Source organism: Octodon degus, unplaced genomic scaffold (assembly GCF_000260255.1).
Source record: "Octodon degus isolate 3935 unplaced genomic scaffold, OctDeg1.0 scaffold00080, whole genome shotgun sequence".
NCBI classification, from domain to species: domain Eukaryota; kingdom Metazoa; phylum Chordata; class Mammalia; order Rodentia; family Octodontidae; genus Octodon; species Octodon degus.
The window spans coordinates 7,893,526-7,919,237 of record NW_004524656.1 but is presented as its reverse complement, the minus strand read 5'-3'; the positions used below and the strand labels follow the sequence as shown (position 1 = coordinate 7,919,237).

Genomic DNA, 25,712 nt, shown 5'->3' with positions numbered 1-25,712 from the left:
ACCACATGCCAGCCAGCCCCGCCCCCTGGTGGGCTGAGCTGGCCACACACACACAATAAATAAATTAAAAAAAAAAAAGTCCTTCATTTTCTTGGTTAGATTTATTTAAAGGTACTTATTTTCTGAAGTTATTATTTTTATTTATTTATTTTTGCAGGGCCAGGGATTGAACTCAGGACCCGTGCTTGCCAGGCAGGCACTTTTTCTGCTGAGCTAGCTCCCTGGCCTGCTAATGCTATTGTGAATGGGATTGTTTCACTGATTTCTTTCTGAGCAAGTTCACTATTAGTGTATAGGAAAGCTACAGATTTTTGCATCTTGGCTTTTTTTTTTCATCGTTATATTTTACTGAATTAGTCAATCAATTCTGAGAGAGCTTTGGAAGACTCTAGGGTTTTCTAGGCATAAAATCATATCATCTGCAAATGGGGATAATTTGACTTCTTGTTTCTATTTGTATCCCTGTCATTTCTTAGTGGGAACACCTGGGCAATGCGGTAGTTAGGGAACGAGCCATGCGTGTGTTTACCTCTCATCTCTACCCTTCCTTGCTCCTTTCACTTCAGGTAAGCTAACAAGTCCGAGATACATTTTTCCCAAATCTGCAGTACAGTTACAAAAGGCAACATAAGGAATGAGTTCTGCTCAGCCCCTGACAGAGACAGCTCCAGAATGTATTTTTATGGTAGTGTCTCCTTTTCTTTTTTTGATGTCAATCAGTGAAATCTGCTTTATTTGACATAAGGCATTTGTGGCAGTCACGTTTGATTGGGGTGTTTGCCTTTTGGAAGAGTCATGTCATGGTTTAATTCTTAAATCATAGTGGTGTCTCCTTTGCGAACTTCAGGCAGGGGGCTCCATCTTCGACCCCATCTGGCTTCGGAGGAGTTGCTCATTCCCTTGTCTGCTGACTGCAGCTGGATCTGATTCCTGTTTGTTTCCTCAGTGTCTGCGGTGCACAGGTGTGGCTGAGGGGCCGTTCAAATTGTAGGCGGAACTCCAAGTTTGAGCATTGTGCTTGCAGTTCCAGAGGTGACCTGCGGGCGGCGCTGCAGCATTGGGAGGAGCCCTGTCTTTTCGCAGAAAGGGTGGAAACAGAGCCGGCACCTGGAATACAGGCCTTGGTTCTCAGGATAGGGTTTGATAGCTCTCGGGTGGGTCCTGGGTGTGGGAACTGAGATGGGCATTTCCCGATGAGCGAAGAGTCAGCATGGAGTTTAGGATCTCTGCCTCTGCTGTCATGGTGCCAACCTCTCTTAGCCAGTAATATAGTTATCCGTGGGCAGAATCCTGCACCCCTTAGGTACAATGTCTGTGGACTAGAGTTGTGTAAAAGGTGCTTCTATGAAAGGTTCTGCATCATCGTGGGCCATGCGGGCAAGTGTCCCCTGCCTGCCTGCTGCACCAGTTCCTCCCTTCTGCTCCTGTCCGGTTCCTCTCTTCCTAGTTCTTCAGTCACCTGCAGGGGAGAGCAGATCCCACACTCACCTTCCTTGCAGATTCCTGATCCACAACTCAGACTCAACTAGGGGAGCTCAACAGAGAAGCCCTTTTTGTACCTGAGGGCCACGGTGGGGGGCAGGACCACTGAACCACAGACATAGTGCCTTGTGCCTTTGCTGGCTTCCTGTGCAAGGTTGTTCCCTCTGCTTTCCAGATCTTGGCGTCAGTGGAAGTCTGTGTGTGGAGGCCCAGCTCCCAGGCTGTCTCCCTCGAGGCACTCTGCTCTGTAACCACAAGCTTGGCACCCACAGCCAGCCTGCTCCTTCATGTGGGTGCTGTTCCTCCCACATGGCACTGCGGTTGCTGACTCTGCCAAGCTGGTGAGGTACCTGGTCCACCTTCTGGCCAGATTTTTGGGATGAGCCAGGTTTTGGGTCTGTCCCTGTGACCTCAGTGACCTCTGTCCTTCTCCCTCTAGCCTTTCCCTGCCCTAAGAGCCCAGAGCCTTGGCCCTGGCCTGATTTCCAAGGGACATAAAAATCTCTTCCTCCTGTCCCTAATTTGTAGGCACAGAACTGTTTGCAAGTGGTTTTACCCAGCCTTGTTCCCTGCCTGCTCTGTGCTGTCCTGGGTGAGGCAGGCTAGGAGACTCCCCCTCGCTCCCCCCTGGTCCTCAGTGCTCTTATCGAGGTGACCTGGCTTCATGGGCTATGAGCTCCTTCAATTCCACATGAGGGCACAGTGGCTCAGAAGGGTGTAGGCACTGGCTGCAGAGCTGGGCCCCCTTGGGGCGCTCTATGGATGCCCCTTAGCTAACTGAAAGCCTTGTACAAAACTTCAAGTACTGAGCCAAAGCCCAGGCCTGGTACAAAAGTCTCTCTGCCCTCCCCACTGGCCCTTGCCAGGTGGAAAAAAGCCACCACATAGAAACATAACCTTTATTGCACACGGCGCTGGGTCTTTTTTCATAGAAAAAGGTATTAACACATAAGCATCTGCAAATTGAAGCAACTCCTGGTTTTTTGAAACAGTAAAATCGCATGCAGTGTCTCTGAGTTGGGATTTTGGTCTTTGTCAAAACCACCTAGATTTGGGGGGCGAGTGGGAGGGAAGAATTGTTGTCTTTGTGCCTCTGTCTCAAAAGAAGGTGTGAGAAATATATCGATATATAGCTTTTCGGTGTGTTCCTCTCTCTATATATGTATATATCTCTGCACACGTGTTTTGCGGGGTGGGGAATTCGACACGTATGGTCAAATTCTTTGTGCCCTGGCTTCATGGAGAAGAAGAAAATAGTTTCATTTGTACAAAAGAGTTCTATGTACAAGCGTTCATGACTTGGGGGGGTTTCTTTTCCTTGTTGGTCGGTTTTTGTCTCTCCGTTTAATATAAATAATGCAGGAAGCAGCCCAGCTGGTGTGAGGGCTGGCGGTGCAGAAGTCCGAGGGGTGGGCTGTTCTTCTTGCGCTGCCCTTACACTAGGGTGTAGGATTTGGAGTAGGCTCCGGCCCCCTGCTTCTGAGACCGCCCTACCCCCGATGTGCTCATCTCGAGGAGTGAGTCCCTGGAGCCCCCCATTTTGGTGTGTGGGCCCCCAGCCCGAGGAGGCTCATTGCTGGGGGCCGGAGGGGCAGTGCTGGGGGCAGCGGGGGGCTCGGCGGGGGTGGGGCCGGGTGCTGGGGGCGCCGTGCCGGCTGGGGGCGCCGGCATGGCCAGAGTCCTCTGAGGTAAGGTGGCTGTGGCGGCGGCAGCGGGGGCCCCTGGGTGCGGGAGGCCCAAGGGCTTGCTGGCAGGGTCCAGGGTCAGGTGGCGAGCCTGGGGGTGGTAGGTTCGAGCCAGGTTCCGGATGGAGGCCTCTCGGGGTGGGACCACAGGGCAGGGCTCACGTCCCTCTGCTTTCCTGAAGAAGGCCTCCGTCTTGGGATACAGGGGCAGATTGCAATAGTCACCTGGAATTGTAGAGGCAGAGGATGTTAGGGTCAGGCGCCTCGGGAGTTTGCTCGTTCACCCCCACCCTAACCAGGTAGCTGACCTCTCTGAGCCTGTTTCCTTATCTGAAACGGGGAGGGTCTCATTTCTCCATGGGGTTATTAAAGGAGATGAAGTACGTAGAGTGCTTTGCAAGAGTGGCTGGCGCATATAGCAGCGGCTCAAGAATCAGTGCATGCTATTCAGCTTCTGGTGGAGGGAGCTCGCCAGTGCTAAGGACGAGGGCGCCCTAACGCCTCCTCCTTACTCCGTGCCACTCGCCCAGGAAGCCTCACTGCCTCTGAGGGCTCCCCAGTAAGACCTCCAGTCTTCAGATGCTCTGTCAGCTACGCGCCCCACCCTATCCTCCTCCTGCTGGGAAGTTCCTCGGTCCGAAACGCCCTCCGCACTCACTCCCGGTGCTCCGGGAGGACCGTGGTTCCAGGAGCCTAGATCATCTGTTGACATTTGCGTAGCTCGAAGGGCCACGCGGCTCCGAGTCCTTGTACTTTCCTCTACTCTGGCTCTTGTGCAGACAACCCGCGGCACTCCCGCCCTGCCTCAGTTAGCGCGGCCAGTGCTGGGCAGCCAGGCTCAACACTGCACGCTGCAGTATCACATATGCCGGTGGGCTGCCACCATAATGCCGGGCCTGCCGCCACGCCCGCCGTGAGTTATCACTGCCGTGGGTACGGGCTCCCTCCTTTGTGTTTAGATGAACTTCAGCCAGCTGAAGGTCAGGGAGCACTGCGCCACTGGCCTCACAGGCGTCTCTTTCTGTTTTGGTACAGCTTCAGATTTAGGGAAGGACCAATCACTACCTAAGGAGATGCTCTGTTAAGGTTAGATGTTCCCCAAAGCCTCCTGCCCTCATGGTGACTGGATTATGGGCTTGTCACGGATTTGTTAGGGCGCGCCACCTGGCTCCTGGGGACACGTACTGCAGGGGTGTGTCTCTGTTCTCTTGCTGCTTCCTGTCCCTCATGCTGTGAGCAGCTCTGCTCTAGCACACCCCCTGCTGCTGTGCTGTCCTGTCTCAGAGCTAGGGGACTATGGAGCAAAGCACCAGTCAAGGTAAACCCCTCCTCCTTGGAGCTGAGGGCGTCAGGTATTTTGTCCCAGCGAGGAGGAAGTGACTAAGACATCCTCTAATTTGTAAAGCTCAATGTGATAGTGCAAAGTAGGTACTATATTTGCTTTTTTAATTTTTATTTTAGGGAAGAGTCTACAGGGTGTTCAGGGTCTCACTATTAGATTGGACTCCTAGTGATCCGCCTGTTTACAGCCTCCCAAGAGCTGGGATTACAGGTGTACACCACCGTGCCCAGTCTCAATTGCCATCTCAGCATGCCCCAGGGGCAGGGCCAGTACAGCAGGCCTGGGGATTGAACCCCTGGTCCCTGTGCCTGCTTGCAGGTGCTTTAATCTGCTGAGCTATTTGATTAGCCCTTCTATTTGCATTTTATAAATTAAGAGAAAATTAAGTCGAGAGACGTGACATGACTTGCCCAAGGGCAAAGAGATACTAAGAAGTTGAGTGAGGATGGTCTCTAGGGAGTGTGACCCCAAGCCCCTGCTCTTGGTGCCATCCTGTACTGCCAAGAGGCCAAGCTGGGTCAGTAGGATCCAGGGACTGATAGGACAAGGCCTGGCCAGGGCTTACAGGGACACAGTAAGAGAGGTGGCCCCGGGCACTCACTCTTATTGGCCCGGTGAGGGATGGGCACAGCCACATTTTTGCCCCGGTCGGCGTCCTGGGGCTTGGGTGGGGAGGCAGTGAAGCGGCAGATGCCAGGCTCTGAGGGAGTGCTCATGGACGTCATGCTGTCGGCGTTCTCATTGGTGCCTGTGGTCATCTGGTCAGAGGAACTGTCTGAGATAAAGCACTCTGTGATCTCGAACTTGGCGTGCTGCAGCTGCTCCTCCAGCTTGGCATGCTCATAGGCCCGGGCCAGCTCCTCGTAGGTGGAAGAGGCGCTCTCAGTGGACACCATGCTGTTCCGTCCTTTGTCTGGGGACATGGAGGTGTGGGGTTAAGAGGAGCAGTAGCTGTGGGGGGATTAGGCTGGGAGATCCTGCTTTCTGTGAGGGCAAAGGGCTCATGGGCACCAAAGGGCAGAACAGTTTTCACTCTTTTAGTTTTGAGGCAGGGCCTCACTGTTAACCCAAGCTTGCTTTGACTGGGCAATAATCCTCCTGCCTCAGCTCCCAAGTGCTGGGACTACTAGCGCGTGCTGCCACTCCTCGCTCATTTTTCATTCTTGACAATCAACCCCTCCCCCCATGCTCAGGCTTTGTTCCAACAAATATCCTATGCATCATTTTCTCTGACAGGCTTTGGGTAGAGCAAAATAAGATCCCTGACCAAGTAGAGCTCAGTGAGGGCAACTCTTCTTGTCCCAGCCACATCATGGGGCAGTGGAGCATTGGAAATGAAAGTGATGTGGACCTTAAGGGTTGGTGGGAAACAGCTGTGCAAAATGGGAGGTAGAGATGGTGACAGAGAACTGGAGGAGGCTGGAAGGATGCAGGCAGGGGCCAAGGCACACCTGTATCTTGGGACAGGCTGGCACTGTAGCTGTCACTCTCCGTGACAGTGACCCCATGCTGGGAGCCCACGGTGCGCCAGTCGGAGGTGAGGGTACGGGCAGGTGTGGAGGCCTGGCACTTTGTCAAGGTCCACTGGCTTGAGTACCGGTTCCGGGTGCTATGGGCTGACTTCACATTCTTCCTGGACACTGGATCTGTACAGAGCATAGCAAGAGGTGAGCGCACTTGGGCATGGGCAGTTGGCATTTAGTGCCAAAAGTGGAGGGGACCGTGGGTGGAGACAGAAGCGGCCCCAAAAGCACTGTTGGGAATGCTAGCATGCTGCCTCTCCTGACTGTGCAGATCCCCCTGAGGAGCACAACAGAGTCAGATGTGGAGGGTGTGACAGGGTCCTGGACCTGCTTACCCACCCGACCTTTTCTCTCTACCTAGGGAAGACTCTCTTGCTGCCTCCTGACTATCTGCCCCTCCCTGAAACAGTGATGGCAAACCCTTTCAGAGCTTCCAATGATAACAGCCCGCCGTGACACCTGTGCCATAGGTTTGCCACCCCTGGCCTAAGGTTGTTGATATAGTCCATCCTTGTCTGTACAGTTGCAGTGTTTGAGATAGAAGGCTACTAAAGACCAAAGATATCTGAACCTTGCTCAAAATTTCTAGGCATGGAAACTGAGGCACAGAGAAGTGAGGTAGGTAATATGCTCAAGGTCATAGCTAATCAATCTGTGACCAGGATCTCCGATCTCTAATTCCAGTCTTCTGTGCTCCATTCCATTCTGTCCCCTCCCCCCCTTTTTCTTTTCATTTTGCCACCTCTGCCTGAACTGGCCTAACACCCCTGGTGAGCAAGGAGGGCTGCCTCCTCAGGGATAATGCATACTGGTTCCTGGCCGGATGTCAGACATATCAATGAGGGGTCCTGTGCTCTGGATGAGGGCGGGGTGATGCAAAGAGACACCAGTACAGAAGCTCTGTGGGTTGACAGCTTGGCTGAACTCGGCATCTGTCACGGGAATGGTGGCCTTGTCGTCTCCTAGAAGAGGAATGGAAATACCAGGAATTTTCACTGAACATCTCTTTACTCCCCAAATTTCTCTCGCCTTATCCAATGCTGGGTTCCCCAAAGGCCAGTCATTCTCCCATTAGATGGGAAAGGAACAGCCCTTGAGAGAAGCTGGGGCTGCTGCTGGGGCCTGATGCCCTGTGGGGAGGGCTGGTGGATGCCCTCTGTTGGCTGTGGCCGGCCGGGGTGGGCACAACTAGGCTGGGACAGAGAGCTGTGCACTTGTCACTCACCAATCTGCTTGATGCCTTCCTTGTCCTCAATGAGTAGCTGGACCCTGGGGATGTCAATGTGTAGCCGGGGGCCCTGCGGTGGCCCTTTGACAGGAGTGTCAAAGCTTCGGTTGTTCTTGCTGTTGGAAAGAGTGGAGGTGGGTGGTTCAGCAGCCATGAAGGGTGGGGGGACAGGATTTTTCAGGATAACAAGATCTTAGAAGTCTGTCTCTTATTCTGGGAGTAGAATAGGAGAAGGACACAGAGGGAAGCTCCTGTGTCCCCTGCAGGGGAGAAGGGGGAGAGGACGAGAGAAGAAACGACCAAGTTGCTTTGATACCCACCTGATCAACATTTCTGCCAAACTCTTTGCATCTGCAAAAACAGTAAAGACAGGGCTGGGTAAGAATGGAGTTGGAGCAGGACAATAATTGGAAGAGACAGAGAAAAAGGAGAGAGAAGTCCCTAAATGGGAATGGCCCCTGAGGAAGCAGAGGGAGAAGTGGAAGGACCTACAAAATAGCCCAAGTCATGGTGACTCGTCACTGCTCTTAATTTAGGGTTAGGCTCAGGTCTGTTTTCTTTTCTTTAGATTTTTATTGAATAAGGAGGCATTTTCCAAAGGACAAGGGGTGGATTAAGTGCTCCATTGCTTTGTGAACTGACTTCAGTTAAACAGGATGACTTAACAGGCTGAAAATAAGTATCACTGAAGGACCCTCAGCTATCTCTGGGAGAGAGAAGTGAGTGGAGGATGAGTTTAGATAACTAAACTCTCATATCAACCAAGAGGCTTCACCTCTTCTTGTGGTACAGGGCTTTGTTCCCAAAAAGTGCATGGATAGATTTGGCAATCTCAGACGGGCCTTGAATATGATCAGTATTCTCAGATTATGATATGTGAAAAATCAAAGCGCCTACTGAATCTGATATCTGATAACAATCTTTCAGAGTAAATCTTGATAACTGCGTGTGTTCATCCAACCATCCAACCATCCAACCACCTAACCATCTGTCTATCCAGCCACACATCCAACCATCCACCCATTCATCAGCCTATAACCAAACATTCATCCACAATCTACCATTTGGCCATTCAGTCACCTTGACAGACGATATGTCAAGTGTTCCATACAACTATCTGTACCCATTCATTCAATATTCATCCACTTATCTGATCATTCCAACTATTCTTTTATCCAACCATCCATCTATATTATCCATCAAAATATCCATCCATGCCTCCAGCCACCTAACCATCCAGCCACCTGTCCATCCAAGCTTTTATCCAGTCCAGCCCCATCCATCCCTCCATCCCTCCTTCCATCTAAGCATCTAATGATTTATTCATCCAGTCACTCAACCATCCATTCATCTACCTACTTTAGGGAGCATTAGTGGTTTCCACTCCATGCTACAGTTTTTACCTGGCTTCTCTCATTAGGCTGTGAACTCTAAAGACATGGCCTGTCCCTTCTTCACTCATCTTTGCATCTGTGTTGTCTAGCAATATTTATGATGCAACAAACTCAATAAATGCTTTCAAATGAATGAACAAACATTTTTGAAGCAATTAATAGGTATCAGATACTATAATAAGTCCTGGGAAAACTGAGGCATGTGAGAGCCGTTTATGCCAGACTATAGCATTGTATGTGGGAAAGGGGGTGATATTCAAAGCATCTAACATTTGATGTGGCATAGAAGTTGCCCATTCAGAACTGAGCAGGTCCTAAAGATTTGTATTCACCAATGTCAGTCCCAGTTGGTACAGGCAGAGAAGAAGAACGCAGCTAAGCAGGGCTCAGAAGGTTTGAGTGGCAGCCCTTCTTCCCAAAGGGCTCTGACCCTCTGTCTTGCCCGATGGCACCACAAGCCACTGAAGGTGGCCAGAGAGGCCAAGAGTCAACATCTTTCCCTGCAAAGCCTAGAGGAAATGCCCCCACCTCGGAGCCGCTTCAGCCGTTTCTCCTTCCTCTTCTTGCGTACAATGAAGAGCAGCGCCACCCCGAGCGTGGCCAGGATGACAGGGCAGCCGATGGTGAACAGCTTCTTTACGTCATCCCCTTCCCCTTGAGCGGACTTGATAGGTGGGATGGTGCCTGCACGGGCATAAGGCAGGAAATCAGGGGGCCCTTTTGAGCCAGGTACTATGGGGACGGTTCCATGGCTGGAGAAACACTTTGACTTCTCTTGCTGACCCTGGTTTCTGAGAACAGCTCCTGGAACAGAGTCCTGACCCTCCCTGCTGTTCCCCCAAATTCTTGTTCCTCTAGGACAGCCACAGACAGTTTAGTTTTGTAGTTGTGCTATTGTATTATATTAATCTCTTCCAGGTCCTGTTTTAGAGTTATCCTGGAATCTCGCAGATAAAACTTCCTGCCTGTTGGGCTTCAATATTTAATTGGAGGGGGGAATTGATGGGCTTAAGTTCCCACATCCAGCTAAGCATGGGGCTGGGGGTGGCACAGGGGGAACGGTGGGGCGCAGCCAGGGTGCTGGGACTCTGTTCTTTTGCCTTGAGGCAGACTAAAACTCCTCCTGCGCTTTCTCCTCACCTGCTCCTGTTCGGGGCAGGCCTGCTAACCTTGGGTGCCGGGGAGGAATTGATAAGATCTCCTGCCAACGTAACTCTCTGCAAGCCCTGATCTTTGCCTATTTTCCAACTCTGCAGAAGGCAGTCGTAAGCTCTGCTTCAGAGTTACATCTCTTTCGTGAAACCTTCATTTTTAGGTCCATCTCTTGACACTGCTTTTGTTCTGTTTCCTAACCCATTTGCAGACTTGGATAACGTTGGGACAATAGGGCCCTAGGAATTCAATCATCTGTGTCCTAAGGGACCTGTGTGCATTGTGTGCAGGAGCATGCGTGCATAGATGTTAGTATCTCTGTGTGGTGGACACCAGTTAGGTGCTCTTCTAGTGTTAATCCATGTGCTTGTCTACATTTCTCAGACTTCCTTGCAGTTTGATTGGAGCCACATGACCAGTTTGAACACTAGCTGCACAGTGGAATATGAAAAGAAGTGGTGAGTGCCACCCCTGGCCAAGGCAGCTACCATCAGTGTGCCTTCTCTCTTTTTTGGGGGGGCCCTGAAGGCTCCATGTTCAAGACTGTGGTTAAAGGTGGCATCTAGCCAATCTCAGAGGACCTTAGGAAAATCAATGAAAAGCTCCCTACTGGGTTAGGCCACCAGGCTCCTAGGGTTTGCTCCTGCAGCGCCAGCTGTCCCATCCTGGCTCACAGACCTGCTTGGAGGCCAGGGCATTGGCTGCAGGTCTCCCCCATCTCCCTTGCCATCTCCTTGAAGCAGTGGAGAGCAAGGACCGCACCTCTGAAGATGCTGCATCTTAGTGCTCCTGACTTCTGCTGCCTGGCTGTACTGGCTGCTGTGCATCGGTTTACTTACCTGCCTGGAGTCAGTGTGCCGCTCTCTGCCTGCCAGCCCTTCTCCCTGGCTGTATCCCCACCTATCTTTCTACTTGTCTATCTGTGTGTCCGCCACGCTGTCAGCCTTGGGGCTGCCCCGCACCCTGCTGCCCTTCCCAACTCACTGCCATCGTAGTCCAGGGTGGCGAACTGGGCAGTCTCGTTGCCGCAGCCGGCACTGTTGCAAGCCCGCATGCGCAGTTCGTACCACGTGGCCTCTCGCAGTTCGGTCAGAAACACCTCTGCTGAGTTGTTGGCCCGCAGGCCCTGCCAGGCCCAGGTGCCTTTGGGCCGGTACTCCAGGACAATGGCGGTGATGGGGCAGCCCCCATTGTTCCAGCCCTGCAGGTTCAGCCGAGCATGGGTGGAGTTGATGTGGGTGAAGAGGTGTTGGTCTTTGCTGAAGGAGGGCTCTAGGGACCAGAGGGAGATAAGAGGTTAGAGAGCCAGGGCAAGAAGGGTGCATGGACCTGCTGGGAAGGACTCCCCTGGGGCAGCTGGGACTGCAGAGGCTGCAGGGACCAGCAGTTGGCCCGGGTGGAATGGATGTGCATCTGGGAGTGGAAGGGGAAGAGGAGAAGAAGAGGGAATGAAGGGAGAGAGGCCTCAGAAGTGAAAGATGAGAGAGCAGAAGGAGGAGGAGGAGAAAGAGGAGGAAGAGGAAGAGAAGGAGGAGGAGGATGGCGAGGAGTGCCACCCTTCTATCACTCCCAGCAGGGAAGTGGAGCCAGCTTCTCTTGGTGCTGATGGCTGTCATCAAGGTGCTCTAGTGGTGGGAAGGAGGCTGGGTCTCCTCCCCTCAGCCCGCATGCCTCTGGGCGCCCCCATCCCAGCCCTCTCACCTCATGACCTGTGCCCCAGTACCCTTCCCCCAGCCCAGCCCTTCTCTTCATCCCCACCCGGCCCCTGGCCTCACCCCGCCCGTGGGTCTTGGCCTCGATGATCTCGCTGATGCGCCCAGAGCCCACGCTGTTCTTGGCCGCCAGTTTCACCTTGTACCACGTGCCGCACTTGAGGCTGTCCAGCTTGAAGGATCGCTCACTGGAGCTGATGAACACATCCTTCCACTCCTCACTGTTGTCCACGGAGTACTGCAGCACGAAACCTATGGGGCCAGCTTGCCTCAGGGGGCCAAGCAGGGCAGGCCAACGGGGCCGACCTGGGCTTCCCACGGGGCTTGGGGCAGTCAGGGCTCCAGGCAGCCAAGGGCGGGGCTGTCAGCCATTAGTGCGGACACATTCAAGTCAGATGCTGAGCTGGAGGACCTCGGTTCCAGCCTTGGGTGAGTTCGTGTTTTCTCCTTAGCTCTAATGTTAGGGAAAACTAGAGGTGCACAGCCTAAGGGGGACTTGCTTTAACTCTCATTGCTCCGTGGGAGTCTCCCCAGTGTCTGCATCATCTGCTAGTTTGTTAGAAATGTTGGTTCTCAGGCCACCCCAGCCATGAAGCAAGTTGCATGTTTGTTTATGAGAACATGGTGATTCATACCCACATTCAAGCTCGAGAAGCATTGATCTAGTGTGTGTGTGTATATGCTCTGACAGATGGGGAAACTGAGGCCCAGAGAGGAAAACTTCAGGCCTGCTTAGCTCCTGGGGGTACAGCTGTAGGTGCACCCTTCATGCACTTGAGTACGTTCCTTGTGTCAGAATTTCCCCTCACCTCCAGCCATTTCCTAGTCATTATGGGGGAAAGTTGCAGAGGTGGATGAAGCCCTTGCCCTGCCCCAGAACCCTGATTCCTTTCCTCCCCTTCCCCATCCAGCCCCCTTCTCACCTCGGATGGAGCTACCCCCATTGTCGCCTGGAATCCAGGTCAGGGTGATGGAGGAAGCAGAAGTTTTGGAGACAGTGAGGCGGGGCTGGTCCGGGGGCACTGTGAGAGAAGTGAGGGCTCTCAGCACAGAGGGCAGACCCCAGTGATGGGGCACAGGGTCGCCATGACAGGAAGGTCCGGCTCTGCCATGCTCAGTGTGTCCCTTCTGCTTCCTGTCTCCTTGCCCATTCCCGCTGCTGCCCAGCCCTCTCACTCTTGCTCTGTCCCTGCCCTCCAGAGCCACCTCTCCTTGAGGTCTCACCTTGCACCAGAAGGTTGACAATGATAGTGTCGAAGCCACCAGTGTTGGTGGCTGTGCAGGTATAGTAGCCTGAGTCCTCAGCCTTCACAGCGCGCAGCAGCAGGGTGCCATTCGTGTGGATGAGCCGGTGGCCATCCATGGACACGGGGATTGCAGAGTCCTCACTGCAAGGCAAGGGAGTGTGAGAAATGGGGCCTCTTGTCATGGAGCCCTCCCTGGTATGGGATCAAATAGCTGGGAGTGGGAAGAGGCTTGCTGGGGACCCTAGATTCATGGGGCTGTGGTCTGTACTTAGGTAGTCTGCGGTAACACTGCCTCTTCCACCACCTAGGGAAGGGAGATCCTCAGTTCTTGGCAGGGCATCTTTGAGCACAGCCCACTGTGATAGTCAAGCCAGGAGGCGACCGGGGCTGTTGGATGAAATGGCACCTTCGACACTCCTCTGAGGCCACCCCGTGCCTCCATGGCCTGCCTGACACATACCTGTCCTTGGTCCACTTCACGGTGGGGGCTGGATCTCCTACTGAATTGCAAGGCAGCCGGACATCCTTCATCCAGGGTGTTGTCACGGTGCCCCCAAATGAGATGATCTTTGCTGGGGCTATAGGGAAGACAGGGTGAGGGCCACTCCAATTCTACCCCGTAACTCCCTTGACCCCTGCCTTAGGCTTTCCAGATTTCCAATTTAAGTCAAGAGAAATGTTGGATAAAGTCCTTGCTAGGACCAGGGAGGGCCAGGCTGTGACAAAATGGGGCCAGCATAATGGGTTGGAGGAGGTGTGTAGTAGAGGGGAGATCAGAGCTCATGGCAAAGACTGACAGGACCTGAGATTGGACTAGTTTTGTTGTTATAGCTGTTGTTGCTTTGAGACAGGGTCTTGCTATATAGTTGAGCTGGCCTCAAACTCAGCAAGTAGCCCAGGCTGGCCAAAAATTCATGAGGATCCTCCTGCCTTGGCCTCCCAAGTACTGGGACTACAGGTGTGTTCCATTATGCTGAGCTGGACTAGTCTTGATGGTGCACATGAGGGTGACTCCCCACGACTCTGGCTGGGCCACCTGGATGGTGCTGGAGCCCTCAGGGAGCCAGGCACACAGCAGGAAGACTGACTGGAAGACCATCCACACGCTGAGCCTGGTGTGCATGTGGGGCCCACAGGGCAGGGGCAGCGGGTTCTGCATGTTCTGGAGAGTGAGAAATATGTCTGAATTGGAGGCTGACCTGGGAGTCAGTGCAGAAGGGGACAGACAGAGAAGTGCCACAGACCAGTGCCCACCCCCACCCGAGCAGGCAGGGAGGAGAGAGCAGGTGCGGGGCCACACTGCCAGTGCTCGCAGGCGTCAGGGGCCGCCAGCCCTGCCAGAAGGAACCACGGCCCCAAGGGCTCCAAGGACTTGCAGGGCTACGTGTGAGGGACCTGGGGGGCTCTCAGAGGCCTGGGTGCAGGACATGGGGCTCCAGGAGAGCAGAAAGGCTGGGGAGCCACTGAGGCAAGGAGGGGGTGCTCCAGGGGGTGCTCCTGGGAGTGTGGCTGGCCTGCTTGCCAGCGAGATGGCAGCGCAGAGTGGCTTGAGTTAAGATGGCTTCCTTGGACGGAGAGCTCATCAGGTGCTCCAGAGCCCCGGCTCCAGGCTTGGTTCTGCTGAGGCTGGGGCTGGCTCCCTGTACATCTGTGAGTCTCTGTGTGTGTGTGCATGCATGCATGTATGTGCAAGGTGTCTGCATTTACATCTTTATGTATTTTATATACATACAACATATGTATAAATTTATGGTATATGGTATCTGTTAGTATGTGCATGAGTATCTGATGTGTGTGCTTGCCATTGTGGATGAGGGGTGTGTGTGTGTGGTTAGGTAGTAGCCAGGGATGAGACAGGGCAAGAGCCAGGCCCCATGGAGGCTGGAGCCAAGTGGAGAACATAGAGGCCTGGGCTCCCTCTGCCCAAACGCTTGGCCTAATGTTGGGACAGAGCTTGAGGCCTCAGAAATGTCATCACATTCAAAACTCATCAGGTACCTGCATGCTGCACTCCTGCTAGGGCCAGGGGCTTGGGGGGCACCTGCTAGAGAGCTCTTATGCCAGCCCAGAACATTGATGGGCGCAGGGGCCACCACAGGGACCCACAGTCCCCCACAGCAGGGTGCTCTCTTCGGAGCCAGGCTGCTCTGTGCCAGTGGTGCACCCTGCCGCAGCTCCCCCTGCCCCCAGGAACTGGGCACCGGGACATAGGCTCCACCCTGAGGGTGGTGTTGAGGGCGCCTCCTCTTCTTTCAGCACAAGGAGAGGGTTTGGGGCAGGCTGTGCTTAAGTGGCAGTTGGGCTGGCTGCAGCCTGCTGTGTGGCTTTTCTGGAGTCAGGGGGCAGTAGAGGCCCGGTCTTGGTAATGCTGGAGGGAGGTGAAGGACCAGCTCCTCACAGCTGGGTCACAGGTGAGGCAGAGGGGAGAGGGTCCCTATCTGGGGAGAAACAGGATCCTGGAAGAGAGCTTCTGCCCATCTGCCCCAGCCTTGAGCTCCTCACCCTTGCCGGCAGGCTCGATGGTGACTTTCTCGCTGCTGTTGCCCCGGCCAGCGGAGGTGACGGCTGCCACCCACAGCAGGTACTGCTGCCCGCGGTTCAGGTGGGCGATCCGGTAGAAGAGCTGCTCTGGACTGGTCTCATACTCGCTCGGCGCCTGTGGGGTCAGGCAAAGGGGGCTTAAGAAGCAGAGCCCATGTCCTGGGCTGGAGGAGGGGACAGCAGCTCCTGAAGGAGGCAGGATTTTGAACAGTCTGGCCTTTTCCAGCATGCAAGCAGCACTGGCTGGCACTTGTGCAGGGCATGGTGGCGGTGCTGGGAAAGCCTCGGTTCACCTTGCTGAGTGACGCAGGCTGTGGCAGCTGTGACACCAGGCCGGGGTATGTGGGTATTTTGGGTGAGATGGGAGAAACCAGAGAAAGGAGAATGTGGGATAGAGAGTCCCAGAAAAATGGTGCAAAAAGAGTTTCTGGGAAGAAGCTAAATTACTGCTTTTGCCTTATTAGAGCTATAGACAGGTGCCTCTAGCCTGTCCCCGGCTCAGAGTCACCTCCCAGCCCCGCTGTCTAATTACACTCCTTCCTTCTGCAAGAAGGGGCGGAGAGGTGCTGTGCAGGCTTTCCTGGGCAGCACTTTATTAATGATTATTAGTGGTATAGATCACCATATGTATTGTAGGTTACATAAATCTATAAATTTTTTTTTTTACCAAATGACAGTTTTGACAAGTTGCCAACAAAACAATATCAGATCCCAGTGGTTTTACCAGTTGCTTTGATGAAAAGATTATGTTGCCTTGGAAACCAGAGGCTCAGATATTGAAATGAATTTGAGAAGGAGCTTTTGATAAGCGCTAGTTTGCAGACCTCCTGTCAGCCTCTTCTCGGGTACAGGCAGGATGGGGCTGACTTTCATTTTATTTTATTTTTTGGTCAGCCGCAGGGAAGGGAGAAGAGTACAGCACCGCAGCCCCTTTGAAATCAGGGTGGAAGTCCAAGGAGGAGCAGCAGCCCCAGGAATAGATGGGGGGCCCACGGCCAGAGGGAGCTAATGATTAGTTATCTCTGCAGTCGTGGGCTCTTGAATGCACACGCACATGCATGGGGACATGCATGGATGAGTGGAGGGACAGACTTCCAGAGAGCTATGGGGTCATGGGGGACACTCTCCATGCCCAGGGGAGGCTGGGGAGCCCAAAAACTTATGAGAAAAGAAAACATCATTTTGAGCCCAAGCCATGGGCAGGGAAATGCTGGGGACAGGAAGAGGCACCCTCCACAATTCACACTGAGCTCACCGGCAGGCTCCTTCCCCTCCTTCTGCACCGGGTCTAGCCTCGAATCCAAGGCCAGCTGGGGACAGGCTCAGAGCTAGCCTGTGTCGGGTAGTGCAGGAGCCCTCTGGAGCTACAGCTCCACTGCGGGTGGTGCATCCTGCCTGCAGTTCCTCTCAGCTCAGGAGGCCTGGGGGAGCGTAGTGGCTGTAGTTCTTGCTCTCCCTACTTACAAGCATGTGACACATGGTGTCCCGCTTTCCCCCCTGGGCCTCAGCTCTGTCTCCTGCAAACTGGGAAGCAACACAGTCCTGCCGCCTTTGTTGTGACTGTGAGGTATATCGAGGCAAAAAGTGTGGAAGTCCTTTCTAAATGAGGACATGTTGTTCTCTGGCCTCATTTTCAGTGAGGATAGCTGTGTGTGTGTGTGTGTGTGTGTGTGTGTGTGTGTGTGTCTATGTGTCTGTGTTGGAAAAGTCGAGTGTATTAGCTTGTGTGTCAGTGTGTGCCCCAGAGTTCTGTGTCTACACAGGGCAAGAAAGTTTGGCTTCCCTTTGAAGACACCAGCATCGTACCCCAGCCCTGGGTGCCTTCTTTTTGATCTAAATGCCCTTGAAATGACTTTCAAAAGTTTCATCTCCAAATTAAGTCTACAAATAAACATTAATCTGTGTTTCTAATAAAAATAAAGGCAAATATAAACAAAAATGAAAGGTAAAGTCATGTTTTATAAAAGGAAAGACTAAGTCCTACAAAAAACAGAACGAAAAGACAAGAAATCAACTGGTAAACACTTGAAATGTATAGGATACAAGATAGATATTCTCTTCGTATGTAAATAGTATGTACAAACCAACAAGAAAAAAGAAATCAACCTAAAAAGGAAAAAATAAATTGACAGCTACTAAAAGAAGAGAAACATAGCCAAAACAAAGCACATTTTTAAAATAAAAAAATCTAACAGGCAAAAATGAAACCAAAAACCAAAAAGTAAACTGGCATAGTCAGATCTATAGGACAATAGTGGTGGCCCACACCATGCCACAGGAGTCTGCAGTGCTGGTGGAAGCCTGTATTGGTGATGACTTTCTGGAGTGCAATTGTATGTGTGAGTGCGGACCCTTAAGAAAATTCTTGGTGACCTAGGAATTTCTGAAGATATTTACCTTAAGACAATATTGAAATTGTGCATAAAGACTTTTGTGAAGAATGCTTACTAAAGCAGTATTATTATTATTATTATTATTATTATTTGTATTTTAGTACCGAGTCTACAGGGTCTCACTATACAGATTGGATTCATAGTGATCCTCCTGTTTTTAGCCTCCTAAGCGCTGGGATTATAGGTGCGTGCCACCACGCCCAGTCTCAGTTGCGTCTCAGCGTGCCCTGCAAGTGAAGCTGGCATGGCACTCTGGGGATTGAACCCTGGTCGCTGTGCTCTGCCTAAGCAGGTGCTTTAGTCTGTTGAGCTATCTGGCTGGTTCTAAAGCTTTTTTTTTTTTTTTCTCCAGACCAGGGATTGAACTCAGGCCCTTGCGCTTGCCAGGGAAGTGCTTATTCTGGTGAGCCATCTCCCTGGCTCCCTCAAGCTTTATTTATATGATGAAAACTTGGATGATACAATGAATATAGGAAAATGGGACACTTGTCAAATAATGTGTATACATCGACAAGATCATGTTTTAAAAGAATATCTTAATAGTGTGGAAAAGTACCTATAGAAGTTACATGAAAAAAAGCAGGTTACATAATATGTTCAATTTTATTTTAATTTTATAAAAAGCAAACTCTAAGACAACTCATAATATGCAGGCAGATCAAAGACTAGGATGCTATGTACCAAAACATTACCAGTGTTTATCTTTAGGCAGTGAAAGTGACAGCATTTTTATTTTCCTCTTTATTTCTCCCTGTATTTCTCAGAATTTTCTATATGATAAAGTTGTATTATTTGTAGAATCAGAAAACCAACACATGTATTAAAGGGTTTGATAAGCTTTCTACCCAGACTCCTGAAGGTCCAGCCACCCCTAGTGATCTCACGAACCAATGCCATGTGCCCTCTCTACCTTGGGCTGCCCGTGTGTCCACATTCACGCCCCACCCCTGGCATGTTCTGCACACTCAGTCTTGGTCATCGCGTGACTCCAGCCCACACTCACGTCTGCAGGACATGTGTCCTCACCCCTACGCCTCTGCCTAGAGCTGTCTTGTAAATGAGCTTGCAACACAGATGTTTAGAAAGTGGAATACGTTTGTGTCAGGTAATAATGCCGATGCGGTGGCTGGGCCCCGGGGCTTCCTGAGCTCAGCCTGTCTCCTGTCCCTTCCTTCTCAGTCTTCTCATATGGGTGAGCTGAAGCTCTCATCAGACCTGAGACATCCGAACACACAGACAAAAACTGACTGGCAAATACCGAGAGCCTGTTCTCATCAACCAGTGGGACACCATCCAGTGGGAAATCTCTGCGGAGAGGGAAGGGTTCTACATGCTCAGAACACGAAGAGCTTGGGAGGAGGGCCCTGGCTGTGGTTGGATCTCCCAAGGGCCCCTGTGCTTAGGTCTTGGTGCCAGCCTATGGCACTACTGGAGTCGCTGCAGCTTTGGGAGAGGGGCCAGGTGGGAGGGAGGAAGTTAGCTCACAGAGGTCGGGCCTGGGGGGGCATTAGGAGCTTGGCCCTTTCCTGTCTCTCTTTTTGGTTCCTAGCCACCAGGAGGTGACCATCTTGCTGTACCTCACCACAGGCAAGAGACCTTGAACCTTAGACCTTGGAAACCAGGAACCAGAACAAACCTTTCCTTGTTCAAAATTGATTATCTCAGCTGTTTGTCATAGCAACAGAAAGTGGATTAGCACTGTCCTGGTGACTCCAGCAGCAGGAGGAGACTATGGAGCCTGGGAGAAGACACCTCCCACCCCTGCCCAGCTAACTGGGGACTCCTGAAGCCCAAGGTAATGAGGAGGCTCCCAGACACTAATCTCTTGAAAGACTTCATTATCAGAGGAGGAAATGGCTACAAAATCCCAAGCTGAAGAATGAGGGCTTGTTCCCCTTATTTATAAAAGCAAATTTCTCAGTATCTATGTTGTTACAACTGATAGGCTGCTACTTTTTTTTTTTTTTTTTTAAATGTATTTGGTTCAGGGTGTCACTACACAGCTTGGATTTGCAGTAATCCTCCTGTCTCAGCTTCCCCAGTGCTGGGATTACAGGTGTGCACCACCACGCTCTGTCTTGGTGGCTGGCTCAGTGTGCCCAGGGTTGGGGCCGGTGTGGCATGCGGTGCCAGGGATCGAACCCCAGTCCCTGTGCTTGCATAATCTGCTGAGCTATCTCACCAGCCTGGTAGGCTGCTACTTATTCATCCATCAAACATGTATTAGTGACTAGAATGTTCCTAGTACAGTATTCCATGGCTGGGGACCCAAAGATGGAAGGTACTGCCCTGTCCTCCCAGTCTCAGAGTCGGTGCGGCAGACAGATATGAGAGCGGCCGTCCAAGGCTTTCGGGTGTGATGCAGGAGCATGCCACGCTAGGAGAACGGGAGACAGGTGGGCAAAGGCAGCCTGGGTGTGCAGTATGGGTGTCACGACAGCCCAGAATGTGCATGGATGGGGGAAAAGAGTAGAAGACGCAGATGAAAATGTTGACTGGAAAATACCCAGGGCCTGTGCAAGTGGGCAGTAGCTGGGAGTTTTACCCCATGAGCGGGGTATCCCTGGCATGGGCACCCACAGTGGTAGGTGCTCTCAGAAGACACCTGCAGGCGCATCTTCAAGCACACACCATGGACACCCGTGTGCGTGAGCGCCAAGAGATGCGGGTGGACTTGTACAGAAGTTCCAGGCCATTTACCCCAAGCAGAAGCTGTGCCCCAGCCTGCTGGCCAGGGCGGACCCCACAATGGATAAATAAATGAGACTATGTGCACAGCCTCAAAAACCACATGGAAGGAAGAAAGAGGGGTCAAGAACTACAACAACCATGTGGATGAAGCTCACAAATGCAAAGTCATGTTGAAGTCAAAGAAACCACAGGGAGGCAGGACTCCATTTATAGAAAGGGTCAAAGGGTCAGCATGGGGAGTGGGTGGAAGGGTGTGAGCTGGCTTTCCAGGGTGCTGTAAAGTCACCTGTTCCCTGCTCTAGGCGCTGCCTCCTGAGCATGCTGCAGACACTGTGCTGCAAGTGAAGTGGTAGCCAAGAGGATGGCAAGGAGGGGCGCCAGCTGCCCCCAACCTAGGATAGAGAGTTCTGGCCTCACCAGTGAGGCGCCAGCCCTGACTACTTAGAGGGGAATTTGTAAGGGAAGGAGAGTGGTACAGGAGGAAAAGACAATTACTGAGGAATTGCAGGGACGCTTTCCTGGTGGCCCAAAGCTCATGCAGATGAGCTGGCCGCCTCTTCCTGCCTCCTGGTCAGCCAGACGAGAAAGGCCAAAACTAGCCTTCCTTTACTCTGCTCTCTTGGTCATTATCTGCCCATTTCAAAGGGCCTCTAAGGCTTGTGACAATCTTGCAGCCTCTGGAGCCAAGGGCTGACCCAAGATTGACAGTAGATAAGGCTGTGGCCACTCTGGAGTGACCAGTGCCTATTCTCCTCGCCTCCCTCCCCCCTTTGATATTTGTGGCTTAACTTTTCCCCTAACATTACATTTCATTGGAACATTTGAGATGTACGTAGCGATCACACTCAATGGAGAATTTGTACCAATTGTCCATTCTTAACTCTGATTCCACCAGAAGTTTACTAAATTCTCCAGCCAAAAGATAAAGACAGTCAGACTGACTGTACCAGCAGCCCCAGGGTTTGTGTGGGAAGTGGATCCCGTGTTTTCTCTAGAGGATCTTTTTTCAGGCCTCTGGAATTATTTCCAGGGCCCCACTTACCGGCTGGCCAGACCCAGGACTGGAGCAGAAGATGGTGTATTTTCGGATCACCCCATTGGGCTTGGTGGGAGGGAGCCACGACACGACCACACTACTAGCTGATGAGGAGACGGCTTTGATGCCAGCGGGGGGACCTGGAACTGAGCAGAGAGAGAGCCTGGTTAGCGTAGAGAAAGGAGGGCACAGGAGTAGCAGAGGCAGGGGAACTGAGGCAGATCAGCCTGGAGAGCTTCCTGGAGGTCCTCCTTGCACTATGGATTAGATGGGAGGGGCCAGGAATGCGAACATTTGGGGAGAATGGTGGGTTTTGGGGCCTGTAACCAAGTCGCTGAAGTGGAGAGTTGCAGAACAGGTGGGAACTGAGGATTGAGGGTAGGCCAGAGAGAAAGAGCCCTTGGGGAGCTTGTCCTGATTCTTCTGGCTTCAGCCCCTCCCTGATGTCCTTAACCGGCCATAGGCCTGAATTTATCACACCATGAATTCCCCGAGGCTGGGACCTCAGCATGTTTCTGCCCTGAGCCCGGGCACTGCTCTGGAGGCTGGCTAGGCCTTCCATGGCTTCAGAAGTGAGGAGGAAACTTACTCTGGAGGCCTCCTGGCTCTTGTGAATCTGAGCTCCCCTTGCCTGACTCTGGGTCTACTCAGCCCAGCGGGGGGCCTCAGAGCTCTGCCTGGGAGGCGGGCGCATCCACCCTTCCCACCTCCATCTCTTCTCTGTACTGGGTTCTTCTCCTCCCTCTGGGGAGCTTTTATGCCACTTTGGGCATAGTGCTGGAGTCCTATTTGGTTTATTTTACTTCTGTGAGCTTCAGGTAGCCCATCTCCAGGTATGGATAAGTGAACCAAACAGTTGGGGTGGGAATTAGTGTTAATTAAAATAAAGGGCTGGGGAAATAGCTAAGTGGAATAAGTGCTTGCCTGGCAAGTGCAAGGTCCTGAGTTCGATCTCTGGTACCACCAAAAAAAAAAAAAAAAAAAAAAAAAAAAAAAGCAGCTAGCACAGGACCCACCACCTAAAAGACAGCCAACAGGGTATAAGAACTATTATTTGTACATTCCCTTTCCCACCTCTCAACTATGACTCTTTCCTCAATGCCCGGCCCCAACTCCAGCAAGGGGTTACATCAGATAACCAGCATTCATCAAGTATTGATATTTCACTTATGAGTATATCTTCAAGTGGCATCTACTTCAATATAAAGGCTTCAAGTTTATCATTCTTTATAGCTGAATAATACTCCATTGTGTAAAAATACCACATCTTTTTTAACCATTCCTCAGGTGATGTGCATCTTGGTTGTTTCCAAGATTTGGCTATCACAAATTGTGCTGCTATAAACATAGGCACACATATATCCCTATGATATGATGTTTTCAGATCCTCCGGGAAAATTCCCAGTAGAGGGATAGCTGTCTTAAATGGAATTTCCAGTCCAACTTTTCTAAGGAGTCTCCACACTGATTTCCATAATGGTTGCATCAGTCTACATTCCCATCAGCAGTGGAGAAGGGTTCCCTTTTCCCCACAGCCTCTCCAACATTTGTTGTTGGGTGATTTCTTTATGTTAGCCATTCTTTCTGGGGTGAGATGATATCTCAATGTTGTTTTAATTTGCATTTCACAGATGTCTAGTGATGTGGAACATTTTTCATATATTTATTTGCTTCTTTAATTTCGTCCTCTGAGAAGTATGTGTTCATCTCAGATGCCCATACAGATAGTGAGGTTAAGCTTAACAGCCTAGGTTGTATGGTAATAACAATAAGCTTGTCTTCTGGAGGGTTAACAACCTAAGTTTGCAGACCAAAATTAGAGAAAAAGGAAGGCCGCAAGGAAAGCCAACATTTTGGCCCTAGCCTTCCAAGGTCAATTAAGATTCAGGACATATAAGAACTTGTACTGTAATGTCATGTAACTCGGTAGTGTCCCAAATTTTCTGATCAAGGAGATTATGGGGGCCAAAGAGGAAAGTGATCGATGATGTAGAGTATGCCCAAGGAGAGTCACATGGAGAGTCAGGCTTTCACAGAGAGTACATTGGCCAAGCAATGGCCATGACTCATCCACATGGCTGACACTGACAAAGGTTCTACAATCTGAGGTACAGGATCTCAGGATAAATCCTGAGGGGATTTCACTGACCTTATCAGACCCAAAAGCTACAACTCTTGTTGCATAGGTCCTGCTTTACCTTGGTCTTAACCATCCAGCGGAAAAGTATAAAAACGAAGTATAAGAAGTAAAGCCATGGTGTTATGTTGAGCAGTAGGGGATTCAGGTCAACAATTTCTGACACTGCCAATGAAGCGGAAGACCCAATACTATTATGGACTACTGGACTCTTTTAGAATATTATGCTGAGTTAACATACCTATAATATTCAAATAACGGAATTTAACAAAAAAGGGGATACAGATGAATGTCCATTTTGTATCTGTGTATTCAAAATGGTTAGGATAGATATATAGTTGCATTCTCTTAATGAATAGAGGGATTTGTTCTAATGGTGTTTGTAAATAGGATATCAAGTCTGCATCTTGTACAGCAATTAACCACTAGGCAGAATGTATGCAATGTGTTAATTATTGAAACTGTCCTACCAATTTGGTTTGAAACTGTCTCATTGCTATTTGTTTCTCAATAAAATGATGGGAAAAAAAAAGATAACCAGCATTACTCCCAGTGGGAGCCTGAACCCGCGGCTGAGAAGCACCCCTGGCTCTCCTCTCTAGGAGCCCCTTCCACCCATGTAGTCAGAAGGGCGGGGTCGGGTTGCCTTGGGGCAAGTGTGCTAACTGCCCCCCTCAGTCTCCTCTGTTTGCGCGCTTTCCGCCCATCAGTTGTGGACAGAGATGTGCTAAGATCTGTTGTCTATTTTTTTCTTGTAGCTCATCAGTTTTGGTTTCTGTATATTTTGAGTTATTAGATGCATACAAATTTAATATTATTCTATTTACGTAACAAGCTAAGTATTTTATCATTAATGTTTTTTTTTTTTTGCCTTAAAGTATACTGCATCCTGCATTAATATTCTAGTATTCGTTTAGACAGATTGTGTGTGATGCTTTCGTCTCTTCATCTTTTTGTGTTGAACTGCTCTTTATATTTTATATTTTATATTTTAAGTATCTTCTGTATGCAGCATTTGGGTTTTGGTTTTTGTTTGTCAGTCTATCTTTTGCTTGGAGAATTTAGTAAACTTATCTTTAATGCCATTACCAATATATTTGGATTTATTTTTATTTTTTTATTTTAAAAATAATTTTGAGAAACAAATAGTAATGAGACAGTTTCAAAACCAATTAGTAGGACAGTTTCAATAATTAATATATTGCGTATCATTGCCTTTTTTTTTTTTTTTTTTTTCAGAACCGGGGATTGAACTCAGACCCTTGCACTTGCTAGGGAAGTGCTTATTCCACTGAGTCATCTCCCTGGCCCGTATCCCATATCGTTGTCTTAGTGGTTATTCATTGTACAAGATGCAGACATGATATCCTGTCCACAGACACTATTAGAACAAATCTCTCTATTCATTGACTTAAGAGAATGCCGCTGTATATCTATCCTATCTTATATTTGGGTTTAAATAGCCACCTTCCCAAATAGGTCCTACTTGTCCCACCTATTCTGGTTTTCACTCCTCTAGTGCCTTCTTTCAGATTATTACAAATAGATTACAACGTGAATTTTTACCAAAATCTAATAGCAACTGGTATATTTTGTTGCAGACAAGGTAAAGGCCTGAGAACTTTTAGGTGTCATCTCCCAGATTATAGGTGAGTTTCTGGGATTTTAACTCTGCGTGCACATCACCGCTGTTCAGTCAATATCAACTTATGCTTACTCGCATATTCTCCACTTCACGGCTATGCTCTTCTGGAGCTTCTGTCTGGGATTGTTTTCCCTTGAGCTAAGGAATGCCTTGGAATGTTTCTCTAGGGCAGGTATGCTGATTGATGATAAGTTCTATTTACCTGAAAATATCTTTATTTCATCTTAATCTGGAAGAATATTACTAGGTAAAATATCATAGGTTGATAACTATTTTCTTTACATACTTTAAGTATACCAAGCCCTTTGTTTTGGCTGCTATTGCTTCTGACAAGTTAGCTGGCAACCTTGTTTTTAGTTTCTCTCCCTGTGATTGCTTTTAAGATCTCCTCTCCTCTCCTCTCCCCTCCCCTCCCTTCTCCCCCTCCTCTCTCTCCTTCTCTCCCCTATCCTCCTCTCCTCTTTTCTCCTCCCCTCTCTCCCCTCCTCCCTTCCCTCTCTCCTC

The 25,712-nt window shown here is 50.5% G+C and overlaps 1 protein-coding gene across 1 annotated transcript in view; it reads right to left on the bottom strand.

The window, feature by feature from the left end:
* Positions 1–2,367: 2,367 nt before the first annotated feature.
* Dscaml1 (DS cell adhesion molecule like 1) overlaps positions 2,368–25,712 on the bottom strand; it is a 320,586-nt gene continuing 297,241 nt past the window's right edge. Inside the window, exons 20-33 of the mRNA XM_004636465.3 lie at positions 21,433–21,572; positions 15,268–15,421; positions 13,226–13,343; positions 12,743–12,906; positions 12,442–12,540; positions 11,582–11,770; positions 10,791–11,078; positions 9,183–9,338; positions 7,581–7,611; positions 7,258–7,376; positions 6,842–6,994; positions 5,961–6,155; positions 5,111–5,422; positions 2,368–3,392 (exon numbers count right to left, since the gene is read on the bottom strand). Of these exons, the coding sequence (XP_004636522.1) occupies positions 2,917–3,392; positions 5,111–5,422; positions 5,961–6,155; positions 6,842–6,994; positions 7,258–7,376; positions 7,581–7,611; positions 9,183–9,338; positions 10,791–11,078; positions 11,582–11,770; positions 12,442–12,540; positions 12,743–12,906; positions 13,226–13,343; positions 15,268–15,421; positions 21,433–21,572 (2,594 nt within the window). The 3' untranslated portion in view covers positions 2,368–2,916. The remainder of the gene's footprint in view (positions 3,393–5,110; positions 5,423–5,960; positions 6,156–6,841; positions 6,995–7,257; positions 7,377–7,580; positions 7,612–9,182; positions 9,339–10,790; positions 11,079–11,581; positions 11,771–12,441; positions 12,541–12,742; positions 12,907–13,225; positions 13,344–15,267; positions 15,422–21,432; positions 21,573–25,712) is intronic.